Raw genomic sequence first — 21085 nt, 5'->3', positions numbered from 1 at the left:
GCTGCATTTTTTTTTTTTAACCCTATCTCTGGATTCAGTGATAAGGGATGAATGAAGAAAAATGACAGAGAGATAGGGCTTGTCCACTATCTATCACAGAGCAACAGGGGCCGTCTACTCTATGTTCAACCATCAAATGCTGCTTCTGCTTTTGTTTCTAGTTGCTTATTTTATATGGTGCTGCCAAGCATCATGAATCAAACTGGCTTGACTTTGTGGTTTGTGTCAGAAATGTTTCACTATGTCCTTTAACGTACAAGCAACAGTGGATTGTGATTTAAAAGGCTTCCGTTGCAGTAGAGAGCCTAGAAGTTTGATTGATTTTAACACCGTGTTCAGTTTTGGACATCTATTTTTCCCTGTTGTTTGTATTTATAGCACCTCTTTAAGTCCTTCTTCTCTCAACCAGGGGGAAAAAAGGCCTGCCTGTTTGGAGTTTACTGGATCAAAGAGGAGGTAAATATCATTTCCATAACATTTGAACCAGTTAACCACCAGCACAATGCAGATAAACACTACTGTAAGCGCCTGACAATGCCAATGAGGCAGGAACTCTGTGATTTGCCGCTCCGCCAAAGAGGAGGGAAGCGAGCGCAAACATGGAGGAGGTGAGAGGTCAACTGTGCTCTCCCTGCATCCCTTTCCAAGCAGCCCCTCAAGCACTGGTGATGTTTTAGGCAACTGTACCTCACTTTGGGGGGAGGCCTGATGGATGCCATTCCCAAGGTGAATGGAAAGAATAGCATTAAGCTGCACCACACTGCCTGGGGAGAGCTACACTGCTTTGGGTGATTCATCTATTGATTATTTCTACCCAAGCATGGAGGTGCCATGTAAACACACATATATTAACAGTCTACAATGCACATGTGTGCTCCTAACACACATGCAGACACAGTGGATCCAGTGAAGCACGCCCCGGGCCTACTCACTGTTTTATAATCAGATTCCGACTTCTCCAAGCTCGCGGGCATCTTCAAACCACAAGGCAGATGCATCTGATGGATAACTAAATAGAGATGAATGAATAGATGAAGGAATAAATAAATGATAAATATGCATTACCGCTATTTGTCTGGGCCAGCTATTGTGTTATTGATTTGAGCTGGTGTTTTTTTTTTTTTTTTTATGTGTACTCGCAGTAGGCTACAGTATGTGGGCCAAGTCATACTGTGCTTATTCTGTGCTATACAAAATGTGTAGAGTTTTGTTTTCTCAGTGGAGTATTAAAGGTGCACATGTCTTCTTATAAAAGTGGGGTGACAAAATAAGAATGTGCAATGATTTGTGTACAACATGAAACTTTTTTTTATTTTTGTCGGGCTTTGAGAACTTATGGGGCGGGGTACACAACTTCCTCTGAACTTAACCCTTTGTAGGAGGTTTAAGGGGGTTTATAGCTGTCATTGCAAAATGTGCCAATATGAGTGGACATCGGGGGCCCCTTTTCTCACATATATTTTTTTGGGACCCCAAACATTTTGCCTGGTTTGCCTCTCCTGGCGGTTCGCCTCTGGTGACGACATTGTTACACTCTTCTCTGAATTTTCCCGCTAAAATGTCCTCGCGCCTGTTGAATTCTTCCTGCTGGAGTGAACAGAGCTGAGCAGTTGCTCAGTAAGCCATGTTTTATAGTAAAAAAGTCTGAATTTATGCAGAATTCATGGCAAATTTGTCTTACTTAAGATAGTCAAGAACTAGACTGCTTCATGGAACGGATGAATTTAGAAATCTATCTGAAGACTGAATATTAGTTTGATCGAAGCCACAGTCAAAGTCAGCTCCTGGTTTCTTAATTGCACTCTCTTTCTATTAAAATCAATTTGACGGCCTTTAACTACTAGGAGTAGTGATCTAGTGACCTTGAGTGGTAAACGGTTTGGAACAAGCTGAGCAGGACTTGATCAAAAACAGATACATTTCTAACTCTTACGTGAATTTTGATATAACTCACAAACTGACAGGTATCTTCCACTATGTAACTGATATAGAAATACCTCGTTGGCCCAAATTATTACAATTGATTAATGATCCTTCTTTGGGAGTATCAAACCAACAACAACGTATCTTTTTAGCTGGCTGGACTGCGGAATAAAACAGTCTCTTAATCACATTCAATGTTTTTTTCTTGACATACTTTGTATGGAAATATCAATATATTATCAATGTGTGGACATCAGCAGTTGATGAGGTGAAATCAAACAATATTTATAATATTTTCCTCTGTAATCTCTTTATATTATTATATTTATCATTGTATTTTGAGATATAGGGCAGGGGCAGTGGTGTGGGTGGGGTAAGGTCATTATAAAATGTTGCCAAGGCGGGGACGGGGTTGGTAAAAGGAGAGCAAACTGTACAGTGTGGGGACATAGAAAATACTATATGTTCATGCATGGCTATATTATATCATCTTTCTGCACCTGTGTATATTTAAAGGATGATTAAAAGCAATACAAATTTGATCACAAAAAAAAAGCCCCACTCTGACACTCAAAAGTTGTTTGTTCATCTTTGCTCCATAACACACAGCGTAAGCTTGAGAATAATATGGGTAGTCGTGGCCAAACAATTCATGTTTGTTCAGGTGTGTATGTTTTAACAGGAGTGATCCACTGAGTGATCTTGCATTCATACCACGGCCTCCTCATTAATGCGTTTGAACCAGGATGTGCTCATGTGAATGAAGTGTCCTCCAGGATTTAGAATACCCTGTTTGTTCATGTCTCTCCACCTCGTCTCCTGAGACGATAATCAACAAAACCTCTTTGTGTAGACGTCTGTTTTTGTTCAAAGGTTCATCTGCGCTGATAGCATCTTATGTCACGTGCTGGATCATAAATGTACATGACAGAATAGCATTTCATGTTATACTGCGTTATAAATCCAGCTATTCTTTTGTCTGCATAATCATGAACATTGCTGCTCAGGTTGAAATTCAACCTTTCACTGCTAAAAAGGATAATGCCAGAGTTGTCACTTACATTGGATATCATTGCTTTGGGCAGTAAAAGAGCTCCTCTCCTGCATGTGTGTGTGTTTTTCCACAGACTTTTGTTTTGGGTTTTTTTTTTTTTTTTTTTAAACGTTAGACGTGACTCTCTCCCTTAGGGGCGGTAATGGCATTCTCCATGACAACGGCAGCGAGACACGGCTGTGCCCTTGAGGGCCGTGCGCCCCCTCTGGGGGGAGCGCCGTGGAAACACGACAGGGTCAACGGTCACCTCCCATCATCCACCAGCAACCCGTCCTCCTCTCTCTCTCTCTCTCTCTCTCTCTCTCTGTCTTTATCTCTCCTCAGGTGGAGCAAGGAATGTTAGAGAGAGAGAGAGAGAAAGAAAGTCTTGAAGTGAGCCCACTCAGTCCAGGCCTGGCAAACATGGAGCTTTAGCCACAGGCGGTTCTGGCTAGGTCTCTACCTCGCATAGCTCCTTGCTGTTCCTCCAAGGCCAGGGCTGGATCAATACGTATAGTAGCGCGGATTCTTTTGGCACCCAAGTATAGCTATGCAGTATTGCCCTGAGGTATAGGTCCGTTAAAGACATAACAGTGTGTGCATGCGAGCAAAGTGGACTGAGTTTATTCAGGAAGGTGTTGAGATGCTTGGCATGAAACCGATGCCTCCAACAAGGATGGTTTTTTAATTTTGTTGCTGGAAATGCAGTAAATTCTCGTGTCCCCATTAAATATTGCATGTAGTTTTTTTTATTCTGGAAATGTCCTTGAAATGGATACTAGAAAAATCCTAAGACATTAATGGGTAATTGAACGTTGCGATAATGTTTTATGTAAGTTCATTCATGGCTCCTGCTTAATCAGGAAACAATACTTACTGTTATTTGTTTTAAATTATACAGAATTTGTCATTTGTGATACATCCACCAGAACTCATATGATGAAAAAGACCTCACAAATGGATATTCACTTTAGAAACAAAGCTCTTCTGCCACCTGGTGACTAAAAGCAAACCAGTCTGAAACCAAGTTCATGAGTTTTACTGCATTCTTCACATCTTAAAGCATACAAATGTACACCCTGAGGGGGACAATACATTCCAGCACAAACCCAGAATAAGCCTATTATTGTGAGTACAGCATTTCTTTTGTTTTACACAAACAAAAAAAACTCTCACGTCAGCGTTGTGTCCGCCTTGGCACATCTTCAATGAAAATTTAAAAGGAAGTAAAGAAAAAACAGGACATTTTCAGTTCAACAACTCATGTCCTGTACATTTGGCTTACTTGACAACAGAACATGTTTATGTTCAACCTGTGAACAGAAAAGTCTTGGTGTCTTGCACAAAAATAAAAAAGGCAAAAAAATAAAAACAAATCACAGAAAAGTCAGTTGCTTCTAGTCATAAAACTGATGCAGTTCGTCTACTTCGCAATTATTCAGCTGACCTTTTAAGTTATTTGGAGCTCACATGCTGACTCAGGTGTCCTCCGTCAGCTCTGAATCCTGACCCTAAACAAAGACTTCCATTCAAAGATGTGTGAGGAAGCCAGTCAGGCACCTGCAGCAGAGAAGAGATTAAAAACAGAAATATTTACATCAAATCTTTCCTCTATAGAAAGGAATTAAAAGGGCCTCAGGCAAGCACAGCCATGGACAGTCACACATCAAATCTCCAGAAATATACTTTCAGTTTGTTTCCATGTCAAGAAAGCCTAAAATTGTGTCTGTTAGAATTTCTCCTGTGTAGCATTCAATAATTGTGTGTATTGTGACACAAGTTTCACTAAGAATGGAAAAAATGGAAGTTATTCCTGCCCTGTACTTAACATCAGCAAATCAATATATCAGTATCATGATGAGATATTTGGCCTTTATCCATTTTCTTTTTCATTTTCAAGACTGCATAATGCTTAAGATGCATTTTCATTTCAGTAACAGTTTCAACATTATTAACAGGTTTTCTGAGACCATACATTTCACCTCAACTTTGAATATTACAAGAAATGTCCTCTAATAAACATTTCTGATTATGATGATGATTTGTAATTTCTTTTGCTCCATCTGTAAGATTTCTACTGAAATATACCTCTTAAGAATTATCATGATGTACACCTACAGGGTTTTAATAAGGCTGCACATACTAATATCTTAGTGATTACTTTGTGAGGTCCTGAAACTTTCCAAACTCACCGATTGTGTCCCAAATGTGAAAGTATGAAATGTGAGTGTGAAATTTATGCGAGATTACACCCGTCAGTGACACAAAATGATGATGACTCATTTACTGCTCATTATAGAGGAAACTACTGAGTGTCTATTATATAGAGAGTAGTGAATTAGTGAACGAGGGAGTAACTTTGGAGACCGCCAGTGTGTGTCTTAAAGCCCTTGAAAACATGGTTTCAAATTTTACGTATCTCTCTTTAACATATACAGTGGTGTGCAAAAGTGCCCCCTTCCTGATTTCTTATTTTTTTGCATGTTTGTCACACTTAAATGTTTCAGATCATCAAACAAATTTAAATATTAGTCAAAGTTAACACAAGTAAACACAAAACGCAGTTTTTAAATGAAGGTTGTTGTTATTATTAAGTGAAAACAAAATCCCTGTGTGAAAAAGAGATTGCCCCTCCTGTTAAAACATAACTTAACTGTGGTTTATCACACCTGAGTTCAATTTTTCTAGCCACACCCAGGCCTGATTACTGCCACACCTATTCTCAATCAAATAATCACTTAAATAGGACCTGCCTGACACAGTGAAGTAGACCAAAAGATCTTCAAAAGCTAGACATTGTGCCGAGATCCAAAGAAATTCAGGAACAAATGAGAAAGAAAGTAATTGCGATCTATCAGTCTGGAAAAGGTTATAAAGCCATTTCTAAAGCTTTGGGACTCCAGCAAACCACAGTGAGGTCACAAAAGACCCCACACCAACATCCAAAGAACTGCAGGCCTCACTTGCCTCAGTTAAGGTCAGTGTTTATGACTCCACCATAAGAAAGAGATTGGGCAAAAATGGCCTGCATGGAAGAGTTCCAAGACAAAAACACTGCTGAGCAAAAAGAACATTAAGGCTCGTCTAATTTTTGCCAGAAAACATCTTTATGATCTCCAAGACTTTTGGGAAAAGACTCTGTGGACTGACAAGACAAAAGTTCAACTTTTTTGGAAGGTGTGTGTCCCATTACATCTGGCGTAAAAGTAACACCGCATTTCAGAAAAAGAACATCATACCAACAGTAAAATATGGTGGTGGTAGTGTGATGATCTGGGGTTGTTTTGCTGCTTCAGGACCTGGAAGACTTGCTGTGATAAATGGAACCATGAATTCTGCTGTCTACCAAAAACTCCTGAAGGAGAATGTCAGGCCATCTGTTCATGACCTCAAGCTGAAGCGAACTTGGGTTCTGCAGCAGAACAATGATACAAAACACACCAGCAAGTCCACCTCTGAATGGCTGAAGAACAACAAAATGAAGATTTTGGAGTGGCCTAGTCAAAGTCCTGAACTCAATCCTATTGAGATGCTGTGGCATGACCTTAAAAAGGCAGTTCATGCTTGAAAACCCTCTAATGTGGCTGAATTACAACAATTCTGCGAAGATGAGTGGGCCAAAATTCCGCCACAGCGCTGTAAAAGACTCATTGCAAGTTATCGCAAACGCTTGATTGCAGTTGTTGCTGCTAAGGGTGGCCCAACCAGTTATTAGGTTTAGGGGGCAATCACTTTTTCCACACAGGGCCATATAGGTTTGGATTTTGTTTTCCCTTAATAATAACAACAACAACCTTCATTTAAAAACTGCATTTTGTGTTTACTTGTGTTATCTTTGACTAATATTTAAATTTGTTTGATGATCTGAAACATTTAAGTGTGACAAACAAAAAAAAATCAGGAAGGGGGCAAACACTTTTGCACACCACTGTAGAATTTAAGATGAATCAAGTATAACCCAAAGCTTTGAAAAAAACACCAACACCCTTATTCATTTTAGAGTTTAACACTCCGATACTCAGCAACAGAAGGAAACAACCCCACAACTGTCATCACATTTTCATTAAAATTTTGCTAAACTCTGATTGGTGCACAGAAACACGTGATGACATCGTTTTCCGACTGAGCCCCATACAATTCAAACTAGTGGGAAGAGCACAGGCAAACGGAAAAAATATACAAATCGCTCATGTAAAATACCAAAAACGGTTGTAACGTTGGCAGAAAATTGTGTGTTCATATAGGACCCACAACTTCTAGTAAGAAGCTGTTTTTCCCCAGGGCCTTTAAGCTCTCCATAAAACAACAATTTTTAGATGATCACATTCTCTTGGGAGGCTTTGGTGGACACTAAACTCTAGAGCTATATGATTAAAACTGCTCAGTGGTACTCACCGTACTGGTATGTAGACCTGGGTGGTGAGGGAAGTGCACTGTGTGGACCACTGGGGGCCTGAGGGCCTAAACCTTTCCCACGACTCTGGAGGTGGGACCTCTGCACGGCCAACGCTACTGCCTGTGCAAATCTGGATGGGGCCACACTCATGTCGTCCAGAGGTTTTGGTGCAGCTGCAGACTGGTCAGGCACGGCTGTAGTAGGCTCATTTTGATGGTCCTCGCTGAATGCAATAGTTTGCCCATTGGAGGTAGGACTTTGTGGCTGAGAGGAAGCTGTAGTATCTTCTCTCCCCTCCTCCATAACTTCTATATCTTCGTTAAAGAAGACAGGTGGAGGAGGGGGAGGGAAACTGTCTTCTTCTTCTTCCTCCTCCTCCTCTTCTTCTTCTACCACCACCACTTCCTCCTCAACTCCATTCTCATCAGCGTATGAACCACAATGGTCCATGTCTGTATTTACAGACTGTCCATTGGGGCTTTGAAGAAATTCACTCTGATCCTCTGAGTCGATCTGACTATCACTGGGAAGTTCTCCATCACTGCAGTAGGACGGTGCTGCTAGTATCACCTCAGATGTGGCTTCAGGTTCTTCCTCTTCCTTCTGCTTTTCAACCTCAGAAAGAGGTGAGCCCGGACAATCCTGATTGTCTAAATCAAGTGGAGGTGGAAGAGAAGCTGGCCTGTCAGAAGCCTGAATCTCCTGAGAAGAGGGTTCTGGACTCTGCAAAGGTGATTCGGCCTCTGATCTGTCAGGAGAACATGGATCCTCCTCAGTCTCAGTTTGATTTTTCCAGACCTCAGGAGACGCTTCACTTTCAGGGTTATCTTCTACTGTTATCTGATCTGGAACATCCTGGGTGACTTCTGGATCATCGGACTTCTGTTTCTTCAAGGGAACCACTTTAAACGTGGTCATTCCTTTCCTCTGTAAGGGATCCTCCCAGTCAGGCTCAGCGGGGAGGTTGGGTGTTAAAACAGATTCAAGTTCTGCGCAGAAAACCCCATTATCTGAACACCTCGGAGTCATGGACATGGAGAAGGAGCTGTTGTAGAGTTTTGGGAAGGTGGCAGAATTCCTCAAACGCTTGAGCAGTGTTCCTTTGGAAATAGAGGAGGTCAAGACTTTGGCAAGAGCACAGCGGGCGTCAGATAAGTCTTTCCCTCGAAACGAAGGCAGATATGGATCAGCCACTTCATGGAGATAAGCAAATGATGGACGTGAGGAGGATGACGACTGCGGTTGTGATGGATGTGGTGATGAAGATGAGGATAGTGATGGGTTTACAGAGTCTGACTCATCACTTTCTCTGAGCTCCTCCACAGTGTTCAGGGAGCCTACAGTCCCTGCAGAAACAGGAAAGTTAAGGGTCTTACAATATAGAAACCACAAAGCAAACTTTAAGAAATGTCACTTTAAAGAAATGGCTATATAGCCAATGGAAAGTCTGCACAGTAAACACACAAAATGCAACTGTGTGTTTGGCATTAAAGATTATCATGTAAATATCCCAAACACATAAGAAACAGAGACATTAACACATTTTAAAAATGAAATCAAGTATTAAAGTTAAATGAATTATTCACACTTTTATTGTAATACGAGAAATGGGAGAAAAAAAAAACCCTGCATATAAAATTGTAAAATGTTACATTTTTCTGAAAAAGCATAATGTCTAAATGAATCAGCAGAGGAATCAAGATCAAAGAATCATAATCAAACATAAATATTAAAAACATTAATATACAATAGGCTGAACTATATAGTAGAGAAATAAATAAGCATGTAACATAAAAAAAAAAAAAAACATGATTTGGAGAAAGAGAGCATGTGTCATTTTACAAAAGGGTCTGGAAAAATAATAATTGCTTATAGATGTACCACAAACCAAATACTACTATTGATCTGGCTTCAGTTTTGAATTAAAGGCACAACAATTAGTTTACTAAATCTAATCCATTTAAAGGAAAACACACACAAAAGGACAAAAACCTAAGACAAATAAAGAAAGTTACAGAATTTTCACAAAAAATAACTGACAGAAAAGCAAAATAAGCAGACAAACTAAAAAAAAAAAAAAAAAAAAATAGGACAAATAAATAGCATTTAAGTGCAGCAGGCAACAGTGACACACATCCATAAAAGCCACTAAGATGGGAAGGAGGAAGAAGTGGCCAACGCAGGAAGAGGACGGAGAGGAGGAATAAGGATGGTGGAAGGAGGAGAGGAAAAGGAGACAGCAGCAGCAGCAGCCCTCAGTCACCCCCTTCAGCTAACACAGAGCCTGTAAGCAGGGAGGAGAAAGAGCTTGGCTTTAGGGCAGCGTTCTTCACTCTAAAAGGTTTCCAAAACAAAACAAACACGACTCCAAGACGTTTTGGTCAAGTCCAAACCCAGACGCAAAGCCCAGTTTGGTCAGTAGGAGTCTCCCAATGATGAAAAAAATGTCTTACGTGAAAATGTGATTTTGAACTTTCACAGACCATGATTATGGAAGTGTAGGAGGACAGGCTCAAGAATGTGATCATCAGCTCTTGGCTGGGAGTTGTTTTTTCAGCCTAGTGTTGGTACCAACTCAGCAGGAAACAAGGGAGTGAACCAAGACACCAACACTGCTGAAGGCAATTTAGTCAGCTAATTAGAACACAAAAAGTTTAGAACACTTTTTTCAAGCGCACAATGAAGTGCTTCTCACATAATTACAGATCCCTAATAACCTATGTCTTATAAAAGAATGATCATTGTCCATTCAAGTCTGAGATAGCAGATAAGTAGAAAAGAGCCATGCACTAAGAGAACCTGAACCCAGGCAGGGAGGCATATCAGACAGACTAATACAGGGGAATGAAAGCTTGGACAATAGAGGGATTTATCTTGGAACAGACTGAAGCCAATATGTTCTATGAACAAGGCACTCTGGGTCACTTTAATTGCCCTGAACAGGGTTAAATTGTTCTGACTGACAAAAGCTGCGTTTTGCGCCGGAATTAACTGCTAAATCTTCTATTTGATGGTATTCGCTTTGACATTTTAATCTTGATTTAACTTCAATCTCTCTTGACCTTGTGTGGCACTGACTGAAGCCGTAAGGATTTGGCAGATACAAGAATTCACCCCACTCTAAACCCATTTGATTTCCACTGAAATACAGTAAAAAGTCAATTGGGATTATTCTACAAGCATATTTCATATCTTGTGCCGTTTCAATGATGCTGCCTCAACAATCACCACTAGATGGCAAAATAAACAGAAAGCTTAACAGTGGGATCAGGCTGCAATGGGACAGTCAATATTAAGTCTGCATTTGATTATTATGTAATGGTACGGACCCTAATTTATACCTTTTAAATAGCAACAATTAACAGCCATTGTATTTCAAGTGTTGGCAGGCTAAGCTCTCAATCATTATCATTAAAATGTGTTCAGCACTGGAGCTTGTAGCCCTTTTAGAACAATCTCCATCCCAAAGCTCAAAGGTCACCAATCATCAATGAAGATTTTACCTTTAACCTCTGTGTCAGCCTGCAGCTTCTGGTTGGTGTTTGCACAGGGAGGGGGTGGGGCCCTCCTCTTGGTACTCCTTAATTCTGCAGACCTCTACAGAGAGACAATGACATTATTGGAGGAATTATTTTCCCATTTATATCAATGTTTCTGTATTGTTTGAGAGACATTGATAGACAAGAGTTATTCATACCAAAAATTATGACCAAAAATTTAAAATCAGTTCTTCATTGACCCATGCTCTAATTTTCCACCTGATTTTAATTAAATCTAATTGTAGTTATTGAGATATTCTGCTAACTAACACACCAACAAATACACACACTTCCTTGGCTTGGTGGAAGTAGAAAAAGGAAGACCCACCTGCGATCCTCTTAGATGACAGGCGCTGAGGTTGTTGGGGACGCTCTGTGATGCACCCATGGGTGGCTGAGGGGCTCGTCTCTTCTTGGGCGTATCTGCTGGCAGGGTGTTAGAGGAGGAAACGCCCTGCGCATTCATACTGACTCCCACTTGTTTGTTGAAACCAGGAGAAGCTGGGGCACTCACTGCCCCTTCCTACAAAGAGAGAAATGTACATTTTGGTCACAAGCAGAGAAGGTTTAATAAAATCTACATTCAAGTTAAGCCACTGCAAACAGTACATTAATTCATATCATATCTCACACAAGCTGACAACATACTGTACCATTTCAGGTTTTTTCTTCCTTCTTCTGAATAAGCTGAGAAACCCTGTGTTCTCCTTCTGGTTCTTGTCCTTCTTTGGCAGGCCTATATAATGTAAATGATCTTGATCAGTAAATGATATGTAGCAGAATACAGTGTGTAGCAGATAATACTGATACTGTGCATGAATGCGTTTGTGTGTTACCTTGTAGTGGAGGTGGTGAGATGACCTCTGTTGGCGTGACAGCTGTTCCAGACAGAAAACAATGCCATTATCAGGTCAGATTGTACAGTATGAACACACACGTATATATATATATATATATAGAAACATTATAGGTATATTGTAGGAATGAAAGGTCTTCAAAACATTCTTTTAGTTAGGCTTTGTCGACTGCATGGTTTTGTCAGAGCACCAAAACTACAAAATTAAGTTAAAAACTGAAAACTTTGCAAACCTTGGGTACACACAGTGCTTATAGCAACAATGTAAGCAGAAAAGGTCCCAGAGGTCTCATTAAAGTAATAATCCTGAAGACTGTCCATTTTGCTGAGACATGTGGTTACTGGTGGTTAAATCTACATTTTCTTAATATATATTCCAGAGTTCATTTGAAATAAAATGTGTAGTATATGTTTTGCTGGGAGCAGGCTACGGGGGGGAATTCATTAGAGGGAGGAAGGTAGGAAAAAATTCAACTCAAAGTACGGTGGCCCTGAGAGCTCAACGCACTACATCTTTAGAAAACACACACAAAATACACAAGCAAATGAAGAAAGCATGTGTTTTTATTTGCAGTGCGTTGACCTCTCAGGGCCACCATAGTAAAGCTACAACCTCAGCTACAAAACACCAGCTAGAAAATGTATCCAATATGGTATTTTTAGGTTTGATCTATCGATTAAGATTTAAAGAACGTAGCATGTAAAGCCCTAGTATGAAAAGCACTTCGCCTGAATGATGTTGAAGGTTTTTTTTTCAAAAGCTCTGTCTGTCCATAGGTACAGTGAAGTGGTAAGTGCTAATGTGACATCAGAAAAAAAAGAATAAGGGCAAGAGTTTGGATTTAATCTTGAAATATTCAGAAGGGCATGTAATGTATTGTGTACTGGAATAGAAGCTTCCATATCAATGTGTTCTCTAAAATACCTGCTTCAGGTGTCTTGGGTTGTTGTTGATGGTCAATACGCTCCTTACCAGCTGTGTCTTTCGCAAACACTTCCCTCAGTCCGTGGTCATTTAAGGTCTTGGTCAGGTCCAGCGGCTCTTTGGACTCAGAGTCTCTCAGTAAGATGGTTGTTTCTACTTTGAACTCGCACTTGTCACACACCACTGGCAGCAGCATCTCAAGTGGCACTCGGGGATTCACTCGCACCACGGCCTTATGGGACTTATTGTAGTTGATCAACAGACGTACAGATGCCTGCAAAGAGAAATTACATTTTTGATTTATTTTATGCAACTTGGAATGAAAGTCTACTTAAAATACACCAAGATAAATGTTGATTTCCCATTAGTTATGGCTTAAATGGTGTTTACTCTGTATAATTGGCCAATAGGTAGTAGTATAGTCAAGTATAAACTGTCCAGTGAAAGGATGTTGAATCATTTCGACATTATGTCCTATTTCTTTTAGTAATGGTCCATTTACTATGACAGAAACACATTTGTCTTTTTTTTGGTTTGTTTTTTTACCTCTGGCATGTACGGCCTCCTGATCTTTTCCTCCAACCCTTTGGGCTTCAGCACAATAGTGTCCGCTTCTAGTGAGCCAATGGGAGAGTTTGGTTTGAAGCTGATGTTGTTCTTGTTGGTTGAGAGAACCTCAACAGTGTAGTCTGACGGATTCAGGTGGTAACTTGCACAAAGGGTCACCAGTAAGTCCATTACTGGTTTACTATTAAGAGGAGAAAATTAAAAAAAAACAAATGACTGTAAATAATCCTATGATCAGGGTTCTCAAATTATAGTACGCAGGTACAAGTTGATTATAAAACTAGATCTTTTTCTAGATCTAAATAAAGACACAGGAGTTTCTTTAAGAACAACAGATCTGTCAATCTGCAAACTTGACTCAATATCCAATAGCAGGCGAGACCAAGACAATGTTAAAAGGGGCACTCCAGCAATTCAGTGTTGCATTTCTATAAAGTTGGGGGATTTTTGAGAGAAAGATGAGAAAAGAACATTTAAAATCAGTGCAGCTGAGGCCAAGATATCCTGCTTTTAGGCCCTAGTGTGCTCCAAAAACACTGGATCCTACATTTCCCACAATGCAGTCCAAACTAGCATGGGACCAGGACAGGTCCAGGGCATCAAAAAACATCCAGTTCAAGAATTAGTATGCCATACTGCTTATGGTCATGAAAATTTAGCTCTTGAAATTGCACAAGCTCTCTCCACACCCTAGAAAAACAGCATGTAATATGGCCTACCTTCCATGCACTGTGGCATTCTGCTCCAGCCCCCCCGGCAGAACCACAGACAGAGCGTGGTCTTTCTCCAATGGATTCACCTGCTCTTCCATCTCAAGGGACCTCAGGGAACCTCAAAAACCTCTCCAGATCTGATGCTGTTCCCAGTGTCAGGTAAATCTCCTGAAAGATAAGAAATATTTCAGTAATTAAATTGATGAGTGTTAGAAAAAAAACATAACCTCACACACCCAAATGGCTTTTCAAGCCCTTGCTGGAACACTATACAGTCAATGACAGGGTTTCCCCTCTTGCCTGACTGTTGGTGCCAGTGTGAAATGTCTTACAGCTGCTCTACAATATTTAAAGAATGAGATTTTAAGGTTCCCGTAGGTACCCCTAAAATATATTATTCACTGTAGGGCTGCAACTAACGGTTATCTTCCTTATCAATTAATTTGAGTTTTCTCGATTAATCGTTTGGTCTATAAAATGTCAGAAAATAGTGCTAAATGCCCAGCAGAACTTTCCTGAGACCAAGCTGACATTTTGTTTTGTTTGTTTTGTCCAACCAACAGTTCAAAACCCAAATAGGTTACTATAATAGAAGATCAGGAAAACCAGCAAATATTCACATTTGCGGATGCCCAACATTTGCTGGTTGTTGCTTTAAAAAAAAATACTTTTATGATTAGCTAACGATTATCAAAATTGTTGTTATTTAATTTGCTGCCCATTGATTAATCGAGTAGCCTAACTGACAAATCGTTTAAGCTCTAATTCACTGTAAAGTACATCAAATACATTAATCTACTCAACACCAATGCTCTGCTGAACACAGTGCTAACTACATCTTTGTTTTTAGTTTTGGTACAAATAAACTCTTAAATTTATCTTAAATATTATAGGCTAGCCTACATTTATTCACGTTCCAAGCCTACGAACTAGGAATTATGAACACGGTAGGCTAAATAAATAGTGTCAAGTGTCAACGGTTACCTGAAAATCCTCTTCAAACGTCAAACGTGACCGTCCGAATCCAACAACCGATCTATTTCCACATGAAAACAACGACAAGTGATCCAAAACCTCGGTGAAATCTGATTTATAACCACGAACGTCAACGTTTGCAACTTTGCTGTGTTTTCCTTCAAATTACGGAGCAACTTCCAACGGTAACTGACAGTGTTTAGGTAAATTAAAGACACACCCGCCTCCCTCCAGGAATTTAACCTCTCTCTGTCTTCACCTTTGACCTTGTGTGGTTCTTTACCATCACAGAGGAACAGCCTCTTTTAGCAGCTTTTGATTAAAGTCAACGCCCTCGGTGTATTTTAAGCTAGTAGTTCACTGGAGCGTGCCAACCAAACTGCTGTGTGTATTTCTTCATCAACACGCGCGCGCGTGCCACTGTTCCCTCACTCTCATTCTGTTTCTTTGCACGCGCGCGTGCAAAGAAGCGCGTGCCTCACTCTCATTCTGAGTGAGGGTGAGGGAACAGTGGCACGCGCGCGTGCAAAGAAACAGAATTAAACAAAATTCAGCGTACAAATGAAATAATGTAGTCGCTTGTTGATTTACATACATTCAAACATAGTTAACATTTTGCCCCAGCTACGTTTAAAACTTATATATATATACTGTATATAGCCTGTAACATTTGTCAGGACTATTAAATGCACAAAACTGAATTAATTCATTATTTATTTAGCTGTTAGTTGACTCATTTAGTTATTTATGTATTTATACTGAAACACAGCCTCATTTTTTACATTTATGTATTTGTTTCTGTCCTTATTCCTGCTAGTTCTGCTAAATACTGCTGCTAAAAGTATATAAAGTAAGCTGAATAAATACATAATTTCTTCCAAAAGTACAGTATATTAACACTAGGATCATTGATCTGTTGGTAGAAAGAGCCAAATAATCTTCTATTCTTTAATCTTGCTATTTTTCTGAGAAACTGAGCCTGCTGTAGCCTATATAGTTGGCATCTATTAGATTAATACTACAATGACACAATACAAAGTCATCTTTTTCGACAATGTAACTTAGTAACTCAAACATGACAAGATCCATTCAGCCACTGTCTGTCTTCAGCCATGTTGTTCAAGCAGTAATCCTGAGTTCCAAATCTTGAGTAAGAGGGATTAGTGCTTTTAAAAGGCTTTCCATGCTACCACATTCAGAAGCACTTAATCGATTACATATACATCCATAGCCTTAATTACGCTCACCTGTGTCCACAGATTCCTTCCATTTTCTTCCAACTTTCTCTTCTGTATTATTGAGTGGTAGGAGGAGAGAGGTGGAGGAAGAGCGAGGGAGCAAGGGTTCCTTCCCCTGTAATCCCTGTTTAGCAAACTAGCCCGCCACACCTACAGGCCCTGCCCAGTCATGTGACATCACTTTGCATGCCTGGGTTTGTGTGCATGCTGTGTGGGTGGTGGTGGTGGTGCTGGTGGTGGTGAGGGAGAGTATCTTGGGCATGCACATGGTAACCTGGTGAACCAGTCTGCAATGTGAAAGCTCTTCCCTAACATCAACATGTTAAGAGTATACCACTCCATTTGTAAAAAGGCCTCTAATCCACGTAAGCTACTGATCCTCTCTATAGGATCTGGCAAAATTACTGCTGATCAGCTATACTGTAGTCCATCATACTGTATGTCATGCAGACACACTGAGCTTCTGCTCCAAGCAATGCTGCTCTGATTTCAAACTCAATCCCCTTACCTAATAGAAAAAGCTTGTCGGTGGAAGTAGATAATAGTATTTCAAAGTATACGTAAATTATTGCTAGGTCAGTTCAATAATAATATTGAATAATAATAATCCCACTCTCTTACACCTGCTCAGCTATCTCTGTCACTAGGTCTCTCTCCACCTCCTTGTACAGCATAACCCAGCTGAATGAAACAAGTCCACGTCAGTCCTCTCAGGGCTGTTAAGGTCTTCTGGGAAACGTAGTAAATCACTAACTGAGTAGAAGCAGTGCAGGAAAGTAGACCAAAAATAACTCCTGTAATGTAAGTGGTTCCCAGCCTGGGGGTCGGGTTAGAAATTGAAATTAATAAAAAACACAATCATCAAGTTTCCCCCATCAAGTCTCTGCTTTGGAGTATCACTCTGGTTTATTTTTACAGTACTCACTTGTACTGTAGGTGTAGTAATTATAGGACAGTTAATTATCCACGGCTTTGATTCGGAGAAGGATTTCCTGGCTTTTATATTTCTAGATAATGTGTGTCAAGCCTTCCTTACAGGGAAAATGTTTTGTAACACACTAATGAATTACAGAAACCCAAATGACTGTGAGGCAAACTGCAGTAGTCTTGATTCATCTGCATACAGTGTGTGAGCAGTAGCAGGCAGTTAAGTTTTAATCAAATTAAGCACAGGGAACACATGTCCACACTGACTGTAATCTTGTAATCTCATTGTGAAGTCTGCCAGTGGAGTCTCAATGGGCTTCTACATTAGCTGGCTGCATTAAACAGATCACTGTGCGTCTGTCTAGCTTAATGAACTCTTTTTGATGACTAACAGATGAACAGAAAGTCTGTTAGTCGCACTATCCAGTCCGTCTTTCTGTATCATCACTTATCATGTTGTGAAATGGAAGACGGCCCAGACACACACACACACACACACACACGTACGTTGCACTGCGGAGCTTTAACTCCACTGTGAGATAAACAGGTAGAAGGTGTTAAACTGGCAGTTTGTTTCCATCTTGCCACCTTAAATGTATCCACTTGAGGACAGATATAGATTTAGCTCAGGCCAGTAGCATCATTTCCTATGTGTGATGAAATAAGTGACAAGATTTATTTTTCCTGTCAAAGGAAATCAAAATGGCAACAATATGAATTCCTTTCCCCCGCGTTATCCTCTACTCAACATCCAATGTGAACATTCATGTGTAGGCTCACATAAACTCTATTCTTGAATAGATTCATGTAAACTCAGGAAGTTTTTATCCAGCAGTGTACAGAATGTGTACTGCTCGAATTATGTTCGGTTTTTCAGTCTGAACATTTATAGAAAGTGTCAAAATGTGCGTACATGTATGCAAGTCCGTCTGTATGAGTACACAAACTCATGTGCACTGTCTTTGTTCTCGCTGTTTTACTGTAACACAGGCATCTAACGGGGGCACAGCTAGAAACAGAGGGCTAAATTGGAGTGTTACGCAAAGCGACAAAGCCAAATGGAAGCCTAATTCTGACATCCCACTGTTTGAACATCGGGTTCCAAATTCATCACTTTGCTTCTAATGAAACATGCAGCAAAGTCACAGAGAGTTGCCAAGAAGGGAAACTGCCAACTAACTCAGCTTTGGAAACATGGTTTGCACCAGAGAAACACTGTGTATAACCCATAAATATCTGTTATACATTTGAAAGAGTTGGGAGTGCTCTGTACACACACAGTCAAATTTGTCTGATCTGCGTCGACTACATGATTGCAAGTACACTGACTACCAACACCACTGCGTTTGAAGGCTTCATTTGCTACTGTAAGATTACAAGGACCAATTTCAAAGCGTTATGTATAGTTAAAATGCTCTGTAAAGTTGTCATAGACCCATTAAACCTGTTTTATTCGTACTAATATTATTATGAATGCTATTTTATAAGCATGATAGCAGATTCATAAAATTACACATTTTGAAATGTGAATCAAAGTGTAAATGTAGTTATTTTTCCGACCCTCAAAACACACACAGAGGGTGAGTAGTTTTTCTCAGTCCTGAGTTGCGTCTACAGGTCTTCATGTTAACCCGCGTACATGCCTTCTACTGTGTGCTCACAGCACTATTACGCTTCATGAGTGGTGTCAAATGCTTGGTGGACTTGCCCTGAGTTTTGTCAGACAGTCTGATTTCATGAGATGCTTGTAAAAGTGTGTTTAAAGGAGTTTGCATTTATGTTCACATGTTATGTGTTATGCGGTGTGTTCACATGTTGTGGTGAAGTGAAACTGCGTGCACCCATGTGAGAGAGAGAGAGTGACATGCTCCCACCTCTGCGAGGAATGTCAGACATTCTGATTGGGGGCATGGCGTGAGGGGCATGGCGTAAGGGGCATACCCTCCATTCCCCTGTGGAAACCCTTGGCTGTAGTAAGACATAGAGTCCTGATATAAAAAGAAGATAAACAACAGACATTCACTATGCATGAGCAAAAGAGGATTAGGTGTTTTCAGTTATGTTCGCATGGTGAAGTGAAACTGCTGCACCCATGTGAGAGTGACACGCTACATGGAGCTTAAGGGTGTGTCCACCTCCACTGACTGTGACTCCTCATCGACTGTGAGGGATGGAGTTTACCTTCTTTTTCGTTTCCAAAATGGAGTTTGCCTACCTATCACACAACTATGCAATCATTTCATGTAATGCATCTATTGTTTAATGTCGGTTTTAGCATTAAAGTTGATTATATTGGTGGCTGTGTTCCCCATCGTGGATCCAGTCACAGTTTGTCCACCTTTGTGCTTTCAATAAACTACTGTGACTACAATAGTTTCACAAAAGCTCCATTTTACTCCCAACTACAGAAGAGAACCAACTTTATCCCATACTGCAGGGGTTATGTAACCGGGTTTGGGGGTAATTTTACCGACTGTCCAGCAGATGGCATGAATTTACAAGAAAAATGCAGAGGGACCCTAATGTCTGCACTCCAATGTGGTCTCCACGTTAGCACGCACATGCCTGCTTCCTTCCTGACACCTCAGTCTCCACCTCCATGTCAGACAAATCGTTAGTAGTCTGACCCCATCAATATAATATCAGTGACTATAGATGTGGCGTGGAACAATATGCAACATGTTAATAAACTATATTATGGTCTTTACTGTAATAAGTAAAGACAAAAAGAGTACATTTAACTTCTGAAATATACAGTAGCCTGTGATTATGACTGTTGTGCTGCCACCTACTTTAAGTTGTGTTTCTATTATTTCACATATAACCACTGCTGAAAAAGCTTGAAAAAAGTCTCTCTCTAACAAAACAACTGTAAAATAGCACAGCTATATGGCTTCATTAGAAATTCGGCAACTTTTAAAAAAAAAATTGAACAATGATTTTATGGTAAATAACCTTAAGGATGTTTTAAATATAACAAGCAGCTACCAAACTAAAATTACAATACAAATAAAATATGAATATATCCAGTCTGCCTTGTACTTAAAATAATATAACGATTTCATGTATTTTTGGTTGTCTTACAGCTGACAACAGGTTGCTCTCCTTCACTTGTGACTTTGATATTTTCTAGAAGTGTACGTTCAACCAGGCCATCTTTCGACAGTCACAGCTTTAAGGACATTCATTCCCAGCCTGCGATGCCCAACCAACCGGAAGCGCGCATTGATTTCTCCATTGCAAGCAAGGACGGCTAAAAACAAAATCAAAGCAGCGCTTATTAAATGATAATCCATCAACCATCGGATTTCACAAAAGGAGCTAAGCGTTTAAATCTGAAATTGACAGGCTATCCGTTTAAATTAAGGATTATTCTTTCGGATATGGGATCTACCTTCAGGGTCCCCACCTGCTGGGCACCGTAATGGTGGTGAGTATCCACATCTTTGCAGAAGGGTCTCTCAAGCCTTTTAGGTGTGACAGTTTACTTTCACTTAAAGATAAAAGGATTTTATTTCTTTGGCGAGACTTAATCATTATGATGTCTTTTGTGTGAAATGAACGCAACACGAACAACGTTTGACGATTTAATCACCTATTTTCTCTTTGATTTTCCTCCGCTAATTGCGCGCGTGACAGGCCTAATCAACCACAGTGTAACATATTTTAAAGGTTTTCCCTCCAGAAGACATAGTTAATTACGCAGATATTTAGCCTTCACTTCACAGGCTACCATTTCACTGATGGTGTTTTTAACTGGCTTATTATAGCCTAGTTATGGCCTGTCTGAGCACATTTCCCTTAATTTCCAGACTAAGAAAATGAAGGAAAATAACCTCCACGTCGTGACAAACAGCCTTCAAATTGGCTGTAAGCAACCCCCGACGTGCTGGGAGGGAATAGCCCTCATATCTACGGGCCCGTTAGGTGTGACAATGTTTCATATTCATAACATGTGATGCAAGAAGGGCCAACATTTAAAGAGGTTTCATA

General features: G+C 40.1%; 2 protein-coding genes across 9 annotated transcripts in view; one reads left to right on the top strand and one right to left on the bottom strand.

Annotated features, from left to right (window-relative positions):
* Positions 1–3979: 3979 nt before the first annotated feature.
* On the bottom strand, positions 3980–16323 carry LOC122872282 (cordon-bleu protein-like 1). Of its 4 annotated transcripts, XR_006377063.1 has the most exons (11): positions 14937–15350; positions 13959–14120; positions 13219–13420; positions 12673–12946; positions 11728–11769; positions 11545–11627; positions 11220–11414; positions 10856–10949; positions 7352–8698; positions 4404–4516; positions 3980–4159 (listed from the first exon to the last, which is right to left on the bottom strand). XR_006377063.1 is itself a non-coding variant. In XM_044188290.1 (10 exons), exons 2-10 carry the CDS (start codon positions 14048–14050, stop codon positions 4509–4511), a joined length of 2337 nt encoding a protein of 778 aa, XP_044044225.1. In that variant the 5' UTR covers positions 14051–14120; positions 16175–16323; the 3' UTR covers positions 3980–4508. The 4 variants fall into 4 exon arrangements, 3 of the variants coding, with proteins under 3 accessions (XP_044044225.1, XP_044044226.1, XP_044044224.1); XM_044188290.1 differs by lacking the exon at positions 14937–15350 and adding an exon at positions 16175–16323 and having other exon boundaries at positions 3980–4516; XM_044188291.1 differs by having other exon boundaries at positions 3980–4516; positions 12721–12946; positions 14937–15351.
* A 3956-nt stretch (positions 16324–20279) lies between these two features.
* scn1lab (sodium channel, voltage-gated, type I like, alpha b) overlaps positions 20280–21085 on the top strand; it is a 41003-nt gene continuing 40197 nt past the window's right edge. For all 5 annotated transcript variants that reach the window (XM_044188282.1, XM_044188283.1, XM_044188278.1 and 2 more), the window contains exon 1: positions 20280–20522. The gene's annotated coding sequence lies outside the window, so the exon portion shown is untranslated. The remainder of the gene's footprint in view (positions 20523–21085) is intronic.

The sequence above is a fragment of the Siniperca chuatsi genome, linkage group LG24, assembly GCF_020085105.1.
Source record: "Siniperca chuatsi isolate FFG_IHB_CAS linkage group LG24, ASM2008510v1, whole genome shotgun sequence".
NCBI lineage: Eukaryota > Metazoa > Chordata > Actinopteri > Centrarchiformes > Sinipercidae > Siniperca > Siniperca chuatsi.
The sequence above is the reverse complement of the archived record's forward strand: the minus strand, read 5'-3'. Positions and strand labels throughout refer to the sequence as shown.